The sequence below is a fragment of the Nicotiana tabacum genome, chromosome 8, assembly GCF_000715075.1.
Source record: "Nicotiana tabacum cultivar K326 chromosome 8, ASM71507v2, whole genome shotgun sequence".
NCBI classification, from domain to species: Eukaryota; Viridiplantae; Streptophyta; class Magnoliopsida; order Solanales; family Solanaceae; genus Nicotiana; species Nicotiana tabacum.
The window spans coordinates 94,403,061-94,418,357 of NC_134087.1; the positions used below are offsets into that span (position 1 = coordinate 94,403,061).

At 40.9% G+C, this 15,297-nt stretch overlaps 1 protein-coding gene across 1 annotated transcript; it reads left to right on the plus strand.

Annotated features, from left to right (window-relative positions):
- Positions 1-1,569: 1,569 nt before the first annotated feature.
- On the plus strand, positions 1,570-3,912 carry LOC107799655 (exocyst complex component EXO70H1-like). Its single transcript, XM_016622794.2, has one exon. It carries the CDS (start codon positions 1,857-1,859, stop codon positions 3,759-3,761), a length of 1,905 nt encoding a protein of 634 aa, XP_016478280.1. The 5' UTR covers positions 1,570-1,856; the 3' UTR covers positions 3,762-3,912.
- Positions 3,913-15,297: the final 11,385 nt, after the last annotated feature.

A 15,297-nucleotide genomic window follows, 5' to 3' on the forward strand; every position in this document is an offset into this window, starting at 1 on the left:
AGGGAGGATAAGTGGGATTGGGTTGCACACCGCAATAATATATGCTATTTACTCTTAATGTAATTGCTAAGGAGGAATAAGGGAGGATTGGTGGGATCAGGATGCATTCCGTATCAATGTATATTTATGTTTATGTATTCCTCTTCGACTGTTCAAGTTATTTGATGGTTTTACATTTAGGATTTGGTTATAGCTGAATATTGAGAGGATCCGAGTTCATTTATTTAAGACTTGACAATTTGTATTTCGGGTTTCACTGAGTCGTGAAGATCGAGTGATTGGCCTTGAGTTATTGACTTGTCATTGTTCCTGGAATTTTATTCTGAAGCTATTACTTTGGTGAATTAATTTTCAAGTAAATTTACTACGTTGAAATATTCTTCTCCTGTCCTGTTAAGTTATTGGCAATATTGCGATTAAAAATAAAGGAATCTAAACTACGTTGTTGTGTATGACTTTTAAATGTGAACTCGCCGTATTTATATATGTATTTCAATACTTTAAATTTCAATAATTGTTATATCTTTAATTCAATTAGCTCTTCAATTAAATTTCCTTAAACCGTCTGAGGTTGTATTTTATTTAAAAATAAATTTCTACTAAGTTTTAAGTTATTAAGTCCTATGTTTAAGATAATAATTCATTCGATGTTGTACTTTAATTGAAAAGGGTATTTTCGTGATTCAAAGGATTTCCTAAAGTAACTTCATTTCTCTTACTGATTTCCTAATTGGTTTAGAACCTCTACTCTACTTTATGTTATGTAAATGACACTCCTTGAACATCTTATCTGAAATGGTTATGGACCCTAAATACTGAGTAACATGAGGAAGTTGTTGTCAAGTGAGGTAGTAATATGTGGTCACAATGTGCCGGGTGTGCTAAAGGTTTTGGAAATTGTGATTTATGATATGAGCCATCGAGTTATGAGATGGCCGGAATTGTACACCAGAAATGATATGATTGATTGAGCTGATGTTATTTTATTTATTTTTTAAATCTTAACTTTTTATTTTTTATAATTAACTTTATATTTAAAATTTTGTTTAACCGTGTAATTACACTTATGCCACCAAATAGTACATTTGTAATTAAACTGTAATTACATTATGGTAAACAAACATGTCATCGTAATTACAATATTATATAATTACTAGACTGTGTAATTAGTACTATAGTAATTACGCCATTTCAATTTCAAGTACCTGATGACTTTCCAAACAGACAATAAGTGTTACTCCCTTCGGTTCATAATAAGTGACCAATTTGCTTTTTTATTTTGGTTCAAAATAAGTGTCAAGTTATGTAATCAAGAAAGAATTCAATTTGTTTTTACAAAATAACCCCTATGTACATGTCCCTAAAAAAATTTCTTACTTCTCACATTAAATGCTTAATTAGGGGCAGTTTAGTTATAATAGATATTTTTGTATAGAATTTAATATTTTCTTAATGGACACTAAAAACAAATTTGGCGAACTACTACTTTTTTTTAGTGCTCTACTAAACGCCAACCAAATTAACTGCATGCTTAAATTAACAAAAGCTTTTTACTTATACCCACGGCGTTCTTTCGTCCTCTTCGCCCATTTCCATGCTTCTTCCATCCGAGTCCCTAAGTCAACTGTTCTCAGCCTTCTATAAATACGCTTCTTTTCCTCTCTTATCCCAATCAAACTGCATTTTCTTCATTCCCTCTCTCTCTCTCTCTCTCCCAGCGTCTGTCTTTCTTTCAACGTTCGAAAGGTACATAACTCTTTTTTTGTTTAACACAACAACATAGTGATAGCGTAAAGAAACTTCCATCTTAACTTAAATTACAGCTTCCTGAGTTCTTCTGTAAGGCAGGATAAACAATGACTGGGTTTTTCTCTTCATCCAAACCTGCACATTCTTCTCACAACTCTTCCTCTCCATCCCCACCTCACACCTTCTCTGAAACTCTAATGGAGGATTCATTAAAGAACGCTGAGGCCATTATTAAAAGATGGGATCTTGATAATGGCTCATCTAACAGCTCTTACTGCACAATATCAAATCTCTTTCGCGATAATCGAGCAGAGGCTAAGCAGTTTGTGGATGCTGTAATCGACTTACAGCATGCTATGCGATTTGTTATCAAGGAAAGTTCCAGCTCCCAACAGCTTGTTCGAGCTCAAAAACTCATGCAAATAGCCATTAAGAGACTTGAGAAGGAGTTCCGCACCATTTTGGCAGGAAATCGCTACTTCTTAGACTCTGAAAGTACTGCCTCAAGAGAGTATTCCAACCGGTCCAGTACTGGTTCAGATGAAGATCAAGCTTCTGAAGATGATAATACTGTTGACATTCAAGCTCGTTTTTCCGAGGTTTCAATTACTGAAGAAGGTGAAAAGATTTCTGTAACAGCGGATCTGAGAGCAATTGCTGATTGTATGATTGATGCTGGGTACGGAAAAGAGTGCGCCCAGATTTACCAACTTAATCGAAAATCAGTCATCGATGAGACATTGTATTGTCTGGGAATTGAAAGTTTTAATATTTCAGTTATTCAGAAAATGGATTGGGATGTTCTTGAGAAGAAAATAAAAAGTTGGTTGAGTGCTGTTAAGGTTGCTGTTTGTACTCTCCTTTATGGCGAGAGGATTCTCTGTGACCAAGTCTTCGCCGTCTCCGACAACATCAGAGAGTCTTGTTTCTCGGAGATTGCTAAAGACAGTGCTCTGGCGCTGTTCACTTTCCCGGAGATGGTGGCCAAGTACAAGAAATTGTCTATTGAGAAAATGTTCCGTATTCTCGACCTCTATGACGTTATTTCTGAACTCTGGAGTGAAATCGAATTGATTTTCGGCTTTGACTCCACGGCGGTTGTCAGATCCCAGGCGATGAGCTCAATGGAGAAGCTTCGCGAAGCTGCTCGAGCCATCTTATCGGAGTTTGAATCGGCGATTAAGAAAGATTCTTCGAAAGTGGTGTCTGGTGGCGGAATCCACCCGCTAACTCGCTACGTCATGAACTACCTTGTTTTCCTCAGTGATTACAGTGGGCCTATCTCTGAAATTGTCGCCGATGTGCCGGTATCGGTGAAGTCGCCGCTGCCGGAGTCTTACCTATTGAGTCCAATCGCCGACGATGAGAACTCTCCTGCTTGCGCCGTTTCCGTACGGCTTGCTTGGCTTATCCTCGTTCTCCTCTGCAAACTCGACGGCAAAGCAGGGTTCTACGGTGACGTGCCTTTATCCTATTTGTTCTTAGCAAACAACTTAAACTACGTCGTTTCGAAGGTCCGAGAATCCAGCCTGAAGCTCCTATTAGGATCCATTTGGCTCTCGAACCACGAAGCAAAGGTAGAACAGTACATGGAAAATTACAAGAGAATGGGCTGGAGCAAGGTGCTGGCGTCACTGCCGGAGAATTTAACGGTCGAGATTTCTCCGGCAGAAGTGAACCAGTGCTTCTGTAAATTCAATTCAGGTTTCGAAGAGGCGTACCGAAAACAGAATTCATGGGTCATACCCGACCCGAAACTTCGTGACGAAGTCAAAATATCACTGGCGAAGAAGATTGTTACAGCTTATCGAGCATTTTACGAGAAGAACTGGGAAACTGTTTCAAGGAGTGGGAGCGGAGGCGAAGTGGAGTCAATTGTCAGATTTGTCCCTGATGATTTGCAAAATTACTTATCCGATTTATTTTATGGAACTGGTTTTTCAGAAAATAGCAGTACGTCGCACGGGTCATCTTCGCGGTCAACTTCAACGTTCTCATCTCCATTACGTTGATAAATCCTACTCTTGCTAAGGCATTTAAAGTGAGGTTGATGTTATTGAGTGCAGACTAAGCATTTCTTGTAAATGAAAAAAGATTGTAGATAATAGATTATACATACTCCATAGTTTGAAAGCAATGATAATTATGCTTGTTTCCACCAAATGAGTATTATAAATGTTCTTTTAGTTATATGATCAATTTCACAAGAAATTTTTATGTCCAGACGTTTGAAATCGAATACTAAATATTATAAGATATTTGTAAAACTATTCTTCTATTCAAATTATAATTATATATTTGTGTCATTTCCTTTATCGAACTGTACTATGAGATGTTCAAGATTTTTCAACCCTTAATTAGAGATCTCATATTCAAACGACTAAACTATCAAATTTTCCACAGGAAGTAGTTTACCCCTCAATGGGCTTACTCGATGTGGTATAGATTAGTCTAAGTAGTAAATTTTGCATACCGGCTGAATTAATTCATCAATAATTAATTCTCCAATAATTAATTTATTGAGCTTGGTCCTGTATTCATCTTTTTCATTCTCGTCGCCTCTTTAGCGGCCTCACATGATGACGAAATTCAAACTAAAAACATTACCGTTAAATTTATGCATTGAGTTCCGTTGAACACGTTACTTTGTCTACTGCAGTTTGATTTGGATGTACTCTGGTGGTTTATTGTTTTGTTTACTGTAGTGTGATATTTGAATGTTATCTGGTGGTTATAACTTTGTCTGCTATAGTTTAATTTGGATTGCCGTCCAAAATTGAAAATGTTTGGTTTGGTTCTTTACGACAAGATCCATATATCGGTTTGGCTGATTTTGGCTGTTGTACTTGTACGTACAGGTACATTGCCTCCAGCCATCCAAAATCAACAGCACTAATAAGAAAGTAAAGCATTATTCACATTTGGCTTTGAAAGGTCTTGGTAAAAGTGGACCTTATAATTGCACGCAGGTCAATTAACACTACGATCCTAGCAGTTTCAGTTGTCAATCAACAATTGATAACAACTTTCTTTCACCAAAAATGTGTGTTATTCTATAGGGATTAAAGTGCATTACAAGAGTTTGAAAGAATTGGATTTTCTCGTTTACGATCTACTTATGTAACGACCTGGTCGGTCGTTTTGAGAGTTAGAGCCCCGGTTCCCTATTAATTGCTTTCCCTATATCTATTTCTGCTATTATTGAATTTAGCGTTGTTTGATGTAATTTGAGGGCTCGACTAAGTTCGTATGATATTTTAGGATTGGTTGGTATGTTTGTTTGAGGTCCCGGGGGCCTCGGGTGTGTTTCGGATGCTCAACGGGTCATTTTAGGACTTAGAAGGATAACAGATTTTTGCTGGTTTTTGTTGCAAAGAGTTGTTCTTCGCGTTCACGAAGAGAAGCCCGCGTTCGCGAAGAAGAGTTGGGGCAGAAAAAGAAATTGCTCTTCGCGTTCACGAATAAGGGGATGCATTCGCGAAGGTTTGGACTCCAGTGTATCGCGAACCCGTGAATAGGAACTCAGGAATTTGCTCTTCGCGTTTGCGAATAAGGGGTCGCGTTCGCGGAGGTCCTGGCAGCTGAAGCTACGCGTTCGCGAGAGGGATCTCACGTTCGCGAAAGAGGAAAAATTGAGCAGTGGATTTTTGTTCTACGCGAACGCGAGGTGGTGGTCGCGTTCGCGAAGAAGGGCGTACCTGGGCAGATTTAAGGTTCAAAAAACGAGGGGTTGAGTTCATAACACAAAAATTTGATTGAGAGCTCGGTAAAAGGTGAAATTTGGAGAGATTTTTGGAGGAAGTTTGTGGGTAATGATTCCTAACTCCTTTATGATTATATCCCACTAATCTATGCTTGATTTAATCATTAGATTCGGATTTAGGGTGGAAATTTGGGGAAAAATTGAGAAAACTTCTTAGGCCGAATTTTGCGGTTTTGATCGAGATTTTGGTATCGAATTTAAGTAAATTTGTTATGGTTAGACTTGTGAGTGAATGAGTGTTCATAATTTGTGACTTTTACCCGATTCCGAGACGAGGGTTCGGGGAGGCTTTTTGGGCGGTTTCCTATTTTCTTGCCTTAGCTTTGATTTCATTAGCTAAATTAGTTGCTTGTAGCTATATTTACGTTATGTAATTGATTTGGCAAGATTTGGGCCATCCAGAGCCGGATATTTGTGGAAAGAGCATTGTTTCGAATTGATTTAGGCTTGGTTCGAGGTAAGTGTCTTGCCTAACCTTGTGTGGGGGAACTTCCTTTAGGATGTGGTATTGTTTGATATATGAGCTTTGTGTACATGAGGTGACGAGTATGTACACATGCCATTTGTGGAAAAACCCGTTTTTACTTAGTCATAACCTGATTTCTCCTTGTTTGAACTACACTAGCATATGTACTATCCTGTTTAGATTAGAAAAGCATGCATACATGTTTTTAAATATCTATTTGAATTATGTGCAACATGTTTAATAAAATTACCTGTTTTTTCCTTTGATTTGAATTTAGTCTAAACTGTAGGTTTTCGTGCTGTAACTGTTGTTTATATTGATTGAGCTAGATATTTATTTTGGGACTACGGAACGGTATTCCGGGAGATACACCTGTACTACATATTTACTTTGGGGCTATGGAATGGTATTCCGGGAGATCCCCCAACACTGCATATTTACTTTGGAACTATGGAACAGTATTCCGGGAGATCTCCCTGCACATTTATATTTGGAACTACGGGACGATATTCCGGGAGATTCCCTATTGTTACCCTTGTGTTTCTGAGTTGTTGTTCTTCTATGCTTATTTCCTGGTTAAATTTCAACATTTATTTTACTGCGATATTTCTTTCTGTTAAATTTTATTATAGTTATACCAGTAGGGCCTTGACCTGATCTTGTCACTACTCGACCGAGGTTAGGCTCAACACTTATTGGGTACCGTTGTGGCGTACTCATGCCCTTTCCTGCACATATTTTCCGTGCAGATCTAGGTACTAGCTATCAGCCTCGAGTCTAGTTGCGTGGTTACTGCTTTAGGAGACTTCAAGGTATATCTGCCGCGTCCGCATATCTTGGAGTCCCGTTCTATCCCCTTGTGTTGATTTTCCGCTTATTTTCTTCAGACATAAATGTATAGAGCAGTTAGAAACTCTTAGAAGCTTGTGATATTGTGACATTCTGAGTTTTGGGAAAAGTGATTATTGTATATGCCGAGCGGCATCATTTTTGCTTATTAACTATATCCGTTAGCTGTTATCCTTGTGTTTCTATTTCATTTCCGCAATATTAAGCTTACATAGTCGTAGAGACTAGGTGCCGTCACGACAGTTCACAAAGGAAGAACTTGGGTCGTGACAAGTTGGTATTAGAGCTCTATGCTCATAGGAGTCGTGAGTCACAATCCGGTTCATTAGAGTCTCGCGGATCGGTACAGAGATGTCTGTACTTATCTTTGGGAGGCTATGGAATTATTAGGAAAATTCCACTTCATTTGATTCCTTGTTGTGCGAGATTATTTACTTTAAAATTCTAAACTTCTGTCTTCTATTCTCTCACAGATGGTGAGGACATGTGCTACCGGAGATGACTAGGCACCCGCGCCCTCTGCTAGAGACGCCCGAGGCTGGGGTCGAGGTGGACACCGAGGACGTGCACACGGTGCAGCTAGAGCACCCGCGCGAGCTGCTGGAGAGGAGCCACCAGTAGCTTTACTCGGAGCATTGGCACCTGATACACCTACTACTACTACTCCAGCTCTCTAGGAGACCCTTGCACAGTTCATGAGCATGTACAACACTCTCGCTCAGGCAGGGTTGATTCCCCTAGCTGCAGCCACATCTCAGGCCAGGGAAGAAGCACAGACTCCCGCAGCCCACACTCTAGAATAGCGGGTTTAGGTTGATCAGATCCTAGAGGTTATACCGGTACTGCCTGTATCCCTAGTTCAGCCCGAGGGTAGGGCAACAACTTTAGAGGAGGTGCAGCGGAGGCTTGAGAGGTATAAGAAGTACGACCCTCCTACATTCAGTGGTCTAGCATCAGAGGATGCTCAGGGATTTCTGGAGGAGTGCCACCTCATCATCCGTATTATGGACATAGCAAAGTTGAGTGGGGTTTCTTTCACTACTTTCAGCTTCGAGGAGCAGCCTATCAGTGGTGACATACTTATGAGTTGGACAGTTCGGCTGAGGCAACTTCTCTTACATGGACTCAGTTCTCGGACATGTTTTTGATAGAGTTGTTCCCTAGAGCCTCAAGGACGCATGTCCCATAGAGTTTGAGAAGTTGCGCCAGGGTACTATGACTGTTTCAGAGTATGCCGTTCGTTTCGAGAGAGGGTTCGCTGGTTTATTGAGGGGCTCATTCCCAGCATCAGGACTAGCATGGCCCGGGAGTTGGAGATGGATATCGCGTATCAGCAGGTAGTGAGTATTGCTAGGGGAATAGAGGGCATGCTTGCTCGGGATAGGGAGGAGAGAGAGAGAGGCCAAGAGGTCTCAAGAGTCGGGCCATTATTCTGGTGCATATGCCCCAACTGTAGTTCGTCATGGTAGGGGTTATGTGAGCCGCCCCGTTCATTTAACTCTTCCAGTAGCCAATGGTATTCCAGCTGCTCCTAGACCTCATGAGCCTTATTATGCACCTCTAGTATCTAGTGTGCCTCCTGCACGAGGCTCCATCAGCGGTTAGTCCAGCAGACCTGGCCCGAGCCAATCACAATCGCCATGTCCTCCAGAGATTGTTTTGAGTGTGGGGACACTTGCTATATGGTGAGGGATTGCCCCAAACTTAGGAGGGTGTACCTCCACATACTTCTCAGCCACACCGTGATCCACCAGGTCCTCAGGCTATGATTACATCACCAGCTGCCATCCCCCCCTACTCAGCCAGCCCGAGGTGGAGGTCGAGGTGGTAGGAGTCGCCCTAGAAGGGGAGGCCAGGCTAGTTACTATGCCTTTCCTACTCGTACAGAGTCTGTTGCTTCCGATTCTATCATTACAGGTATTTTTCCAACCTTTCATAGAGATGCATCGGTTCTATTCGATCCACGCTCTATTTATTCTTATGTGTCATCTTATTTTGCACTGCATTTGGGCGTATCTCAGGATTCTTTGAGTTCCCCTATTTATGTGTCTACTCCCGTGGGAGATTCTCTTATTGTGGACCGCGTGTATCAGTCGTGTTTGATTACTCTTAGTGGTTTTGAGACCAGAGCCGATTTATTATTGCTCAGCATGGTAGATTTTGATGTTATCTTGGGCATGAATTGGTTGTCACCCCATTATACTATTCTTGATTGTCACGCCAAGACCGTGATGCTGGCTATGCCAGGTTTACCGCGATTAGAGTGGAGGAATACCTTAGATTACACTCCTAGCAGGGTTATTTCATTTCTTAAAGCTCAACGAATAGTTGAGAAGGGGTGTGATGCGTATCTAGCTTATGTGAGAGATATCAGTATTGATACCCCTACAGTTGATTCAGTCCAGTAGTGAGGAATTTCCTTGATGTGTTTCCAGCTGATCTTCAGGGCATGCCGCCCGATAGAGATATTCAGCCTAGTGTATCATTTTGGAGTGATCCTGTCTTGTTTGTGAAGAAAAAGGATGGTTCTATGCATATGTGTATTGATTATCTCCAGTTGAACAAAGTTACAGTGAAGAACCAGTATCATTTACCTCGTATTGATGACCTATTTGATCAGTTACAAGGTGCCCGAGTGTTTTCCAAGATTGACTTGCGTTCAGGTTATCATCAGTTGAGGATTCGGGAGCCAGACATCCCGAAGACTGCTTTCAGGAATCAGTATGGTCATTACAAGTTCCTTGTTTTGTCATTTGGGTTGGCAAACGCCCTAGTAGCATTTATGCATTTGATACATAGTGTATTCCGGCCTTATCTTGACTCGTTCATCATCGTCTTTATTGATGACATTCTGGTGTACCCCTGGAGTCGAGAAGATCATGAGCAACACCTAGGTACAGTGCTTTAGACCTTGAGAGAAAAGCAATTATACGCAAATTTCTCAAAATGTGAGTTCTGGTTAAATTATGCGACTCTTGGGTCATGTGGTATCGAGTGAAGGGATCAAAGTGGATCCGAAGAAAGTGGAAGCAGTGCAGAGTTGGCCCAGACCATCCTTAGCTACGGAGATCCGGAGTTTCCTTGGTTTGGCGGGGTATTATCGTCGATTTGTTGAGGGATTTTCATCTATTGCAACACCCATGACCAGGCTGACCCAGAAGGGTGCTCTGTTCAGGTGGACAGAAGAGTGTGAGAAGAGCTTTCAGAAGCTCAAGACAGCTTTAACTACAGCCCCAGTATTGGTACTGCCTTCAGGTTCGGGGTCATATATAGTTTATTATGATGTGTCGTGAGTTGGCCTCGGTGCGATATTGATGCGGGACCGTAGGGTGATTTCCTACGCGTCCAGACAGTTGAAGGTACATGAAAAGAACTATCATATCACGACCTTGAGTTAGCTGCTATTGTTCATCCCTTAAAGATTTGGAGGCACTATTTGTACGGTGTCCCTTGTGAGATCTACACTGATCATAAGAGTTTGCAGCATCTGTTCAAGTATAAGGATCTTAATTTGCATCAAAAAAGGTGATTAGAGCTACTTAAGGATTATGATATTACCATTTTGTACCACCCAAGGAAGGCCAATGTGGTGGCCGATGCTTTGAGTCACTAGGCAGAGAGTTTGGGGAGTTTAGCTTATCTACCAGCAGCAAAGAGGCCCATGGCGTTGGATGTTCAGGCCTTAGCCAGCTAGTTTGTGAGATTGGATATTTCTGAGCCTAGTCGAGTATTGGCTTGTGCGGTCTCTCGGTCTTCTCTTTATGATTGTATTAGGGAGCATCAGTATGATGACTCCCATCTGCTTGTCCTTAGGGACACATTCCAGTACGGTGATGCCAAGGAGGTCACTATTGGGGATGACAGTGCTTTGAGGATGCAGTGTAGGCTATGTGTGCCTAATGTAGATAGGTTGCATGAGTTGATTCTTCAGGAGGCTCATAGCTCGCGGTACTCTATTCATCCGGGTTACATGGAGATATATCAGGACTTGAGGCGGCATTATTGGTGGCATAGAATGAAGAAGGATATAGTGGAGTATGTTGCTCGGTGTCTAAATTGCCATTAGGTGAAATATGAGCATCAGCGACCGGGTGGCTTGCTTCATAAGTTGGAGATTCCGGAGTGGAAGTGGGAGCGGATCACTATAGATTTCGTTGTTGGACTCTTACGGACTCAGCAAAAGTTTGATGCAGTTTGGGTGATTGTTGATAGACTGACCAAGTCAGTTCATTTCCTTCCTATGATGACTACCTATTCTTCCGAGCAGTTGGCTCAAGTTTATATCCATAAGATTGTCAGGCTTCATAGCGTGCCGGTATCTATCATCTCTGACCGGGGCGCACAGTTTATATCGCAGTTTTGGAGAGCCGTACAGCAGGAATTAGGTACTCAAGTGGAGTTGAGCACAACATTTCACCCTTAGACGGATGGGCAGTCCGAGCTCACTATTTAGATTCTTGAGGATATCCTCCGTGCGTGTGTGATGGAGTTTGGAGATTTTTGGGATCAGTTCTTTCCACTTGCGGAGTTTGCCTACAACAACAGTTATCAGTCCAACATTCAGATGGCACCGTATGAGGCTCTATATGGTAGGTGGTGTCGATCCCCAGTGGGTTGGTTCGAGCTGGGTGAGGCCAGATTATTGGGTACGGACTTGGTTCAGGATGCCTTGGAGAAGGTTAAGGTAATTCAGGATAGACTTTGCACAGCCCAGTCCAAATAGAAGAGTTATGAGGACCAAAAGGTTCGCGATGTGGCATTCATGGTTGGAGAGGGGGTCTTGCTACGGGTTTCGCCTATGAAAGGCGTTATGAGGTTCGGAAAGAATGGCAAGCTGAGCCCATAGGTCCTTTTGAAGTGTTGCGGCGTGTTGGGGAGGTCGCTTATGAGCTTGTCTTATCTCCCAGCCTAGCAGGAGTCCATCCGGTATTTCATGTTTCGATGCTCCGGAAGTATCACGACGATCCATCTCACGTGTTGGATTTCAGTTCAGTCCAGTTGGACATGGATTTATCCTATGTTTAGGAGCCAGTGGCTATTATGGACATGAAGGTTCGAAAGCTGAGATCAAAGAACATTGCATTAGTGAAGGTTCTGTGGCGGGGTCAGCCGGTCGAGGAGGCGACTTGGGAGACCGAGCAGGATATGCGCAACCGTTATCCTCATCTTTTCACCACTTCAAGTATGTCTCTATGGTCGTTCGAGGACGAATGATTGTTTTAAGAGGGGGAAGATGTAACGACCCGGCCGGTCGTTTTGAGAGTTAGAGTCCCGATCCCCCATTAATTACTTTCCCCGTATCTATTTCTGCTCTTGTGACTTGCCGGGAAGATTCGTTTTGAGTTTTGGAGTGTTTAGGGACACTTAGTCCCTAAATGAGAGCTTAAATCTTAGATTATGGATTGTAGTCAGAACTGTGTGAAGACGGTTCTGGAATGGAATTCTGTCGATTCCGTTAGCTCCATTGGGTGATTTTTGTCTTAGGGGCGTGTCCATATTGTATTTTGGAGGTCGGTAGCTCATTTAGACTTGAAATGGCAAAAGTCGAATTTTTTGAGTTTCAGACCGGCAATGGAATTTTTGATATCGGGGCCTGAATCCTATTTCGGAAGTTGGAGTAGGTTCATAGTGTTGAATATGACTTGTGTGCAAAATTTGGGGTCAATCAGACGTGGTTTGGTTGATTTCGGCATCGGTTGTAGAATTTTAAAGTTTGAAGTCCTTAAAGTTATGATTGGAGGGTGATTCATGAATTTAGACTTGTTTGATATGATTTGAGGGCTCGACTAAGTTCGTATAGTATTTTAGGATTGGTTGAGGTTCCGGGGGCCTCAGGTGTGTTTCGGATGCTCAACGAGTCATTTTTGGACTTAGAAGGATAACAATTTTTTGCTAGTTTTTGTTGCAGAGATTTGTTCTTCGCATTTGCGAAGAGACGCCCGCGTTCACGAAGAAGAGTTGGGGCAGAAGATGTAAAAGAAGAATCTATGTTAATTTTTATTAATTTTGATCAAGATCATATTTTAGAATTTAAGTCCAAATATATAGATTTATTTTCAAGAAGTTCAAGAAGTCCAAGAAGCTCAAGATTGATTTCAAGAATCCAAGATTCTTCCTGCTTAAAATAGGATTTATTTTATTCCTTTTAGAATTAGGATTTTCCTTTTAGTAGGACTTTAGTTTCTTTTCCTTGTAGAATAGGGATTTTACTTTCCTTGTCTTTAGTTATTTTATTTCCTTATTAGAATAGGAATTGTAGTCATCAAAGAAGAGACCCTAGGTCTATATAAAGGGTTCTCATGCCTTTGTAGAGTAGAAATCACGTTTTTGAGGCTTGCCCTAGTTTTACAATAGAGTGTTTTTCTCTATTTTGTCTTCTTTATCCTTGTTTTTGGTTCTAAGCAAGGTGGTGATAGTCTTTATCTTGTTTTCAATTGCGTTTGGTGTTTCATTATCACGTTAATTGATTCCAAGTGGTGACTTTAGGAACTTGTTTAGTTCTAGATCTTTCAAGAACACGTTTCTTGATCAAAATTTGTTCTTTTGATATCATATAATCGGGAACTTTCATTGAACTGGTGCAGCATCAATATATACTTGTTTTGAACGAGTAAATAGTCTTTTTTATAGTTCATATCATCATCTTTCACCTGGTTTTTGAATCATCAGATTCTGAGTCCTAAAACTTGAGATACGTTGTTTCTTGAAATCGACCCACAAACCATGTTTTCGATTCAAGATCTGGATCCTGGTCGGTTGGTTCTTTGTTAACTCGAAGAATCACATCAATTTGGTATCATAGCTATAACCCACAGGTCCAAAGGTTGAGAAATCATTATGTCTAAGATTCAACCAAGAGGAAGATTCTTGGTTCAAGAAGAAGAAACAAGACAACATGAATTTCTTTTCCACACTAGATGTACCTCTCATGGAAAAGTTTGTTCATTGATCATTGATCGTGGGAGTCACACAAATATCGTTTCTGAAGAGATGGTTATTGAACATGGTTTGTCAACCAAATTTCATCCATATCCTTATAGTATCGAAGTTGAAGATGATGATGTTTTAGAGGTAACTCGCCAATGCCTAGTATCTTTTTTATTGGTAAGATGATGTAAAAGAAGAATCTATGTTAAATTTTATTAATTTTGGCCAAGATCATGTTTTAGAGCTCAAGTCCAAACATATGGATTTATTTTAGAAGCGCAAGAAGCTCAAGATTGATTTCAAGAATCCAAGATTCTTCCTACTTAAAATAAGATTTATTTTATTCCTTTTAGAATAAGGATTTTCCTTTTAGTAGGACTCTAGTTTCTTTTCCTTGTAGAATAGAGATTTTACTTTCCTTGTCTTTAGTTATTTTATTTTCTTATTAGAATATGAATTGTAGTCATCAAAGAAGAGACCCTAGGTCTATATAAAGGGTTCTCATGTCTTTGTAGAGTAGAAATCACGTTCGTATGGTGTATTAGGATTGGTTGGTATGTTTGGTTGAGGTCCGGGGGGCCTCGAGTGTGTTTCGGATGCTCAATGGATCATTTTTGGACTTAGAAGGATAGCAGTTTTTGCTAGTTTTGTTGCAGAGATTTGTTCTTCGCATTCGCGAAGAGAAGCCCGTGTTCTCGAAGAAGAGTTGGGGCAGAAGAAGAAATTTCTTTTCGCATTCGCGAAGGTTTGGAATTTAGTGTATCACGAACACGTGAATGGCATCACGTTCGCGTAGAGAAAATGGAATAGATGGGACCTCAGGAATTTGCTCTTCGCGTTCGCATATAAGGGGCCGCGTTCGCGAAGGTCCTGGTAGCTGAAGCTATGTGTTCGCGAGAGGGATCTTGCGTTCGTGAAAGAGGAAAAATTGAGTAGTGGACTTTTACTCTACATGAATGCGAGATGGTGGTAGCGTTCACGAGAAGGGCGTACCTGGGCAGATTTAAAGTTCAAATAATGAGAGTTTGAGTTCGTAACACAAAAATTTGATTGAGAGCTCGGTAGAAGGCGAAATTTGGAGAGATTTTTGAACTTTGTGGGTAATGATTCCTAACTCCTTTATGATTATATCCCACTAATCTAGCTTGATTTCATCATTTAATTTCGGATTTGGGGAGGAAAATTTGAGAAAAGTTCTTAGGCCGAATTTTGGGATTTTGATCGAGATTTTTATAACGGATTTAAGTAAATTTGGTATGGTTAGACTCATGAGTGAATGAGTATTCATAATTTGTGACTTTTACCTGGGTCCGGGGAGGCCTTTTTGGACGTTTTTCTTTTTCTTGCCTTACCTTTGATTTTATTAGCTAAATTAGTTGCTTGTAGCTATATTTACGTTATGCAATTGATTTGGCTAGATTTAGGCCATCCGGAGCCGGATATTCATGGAAAGAGCATTGTTTCAGATTGATTTGGGCTTAGTTCGAGGTAATTGGCTTGCCTAACCTTGTGTGGGGGGAACTTCCCTTAGGATTTGGTACTG

Excerpts from the sequence above, each read along its gene's own strand:
- LOC107799655 (XM_016622794.2), top strand. The coding sequence starts at position 1,857 with ATGACTGGGTTTTTCTCTTCATCCAAACCTGCACATTCTTCTCACAAC.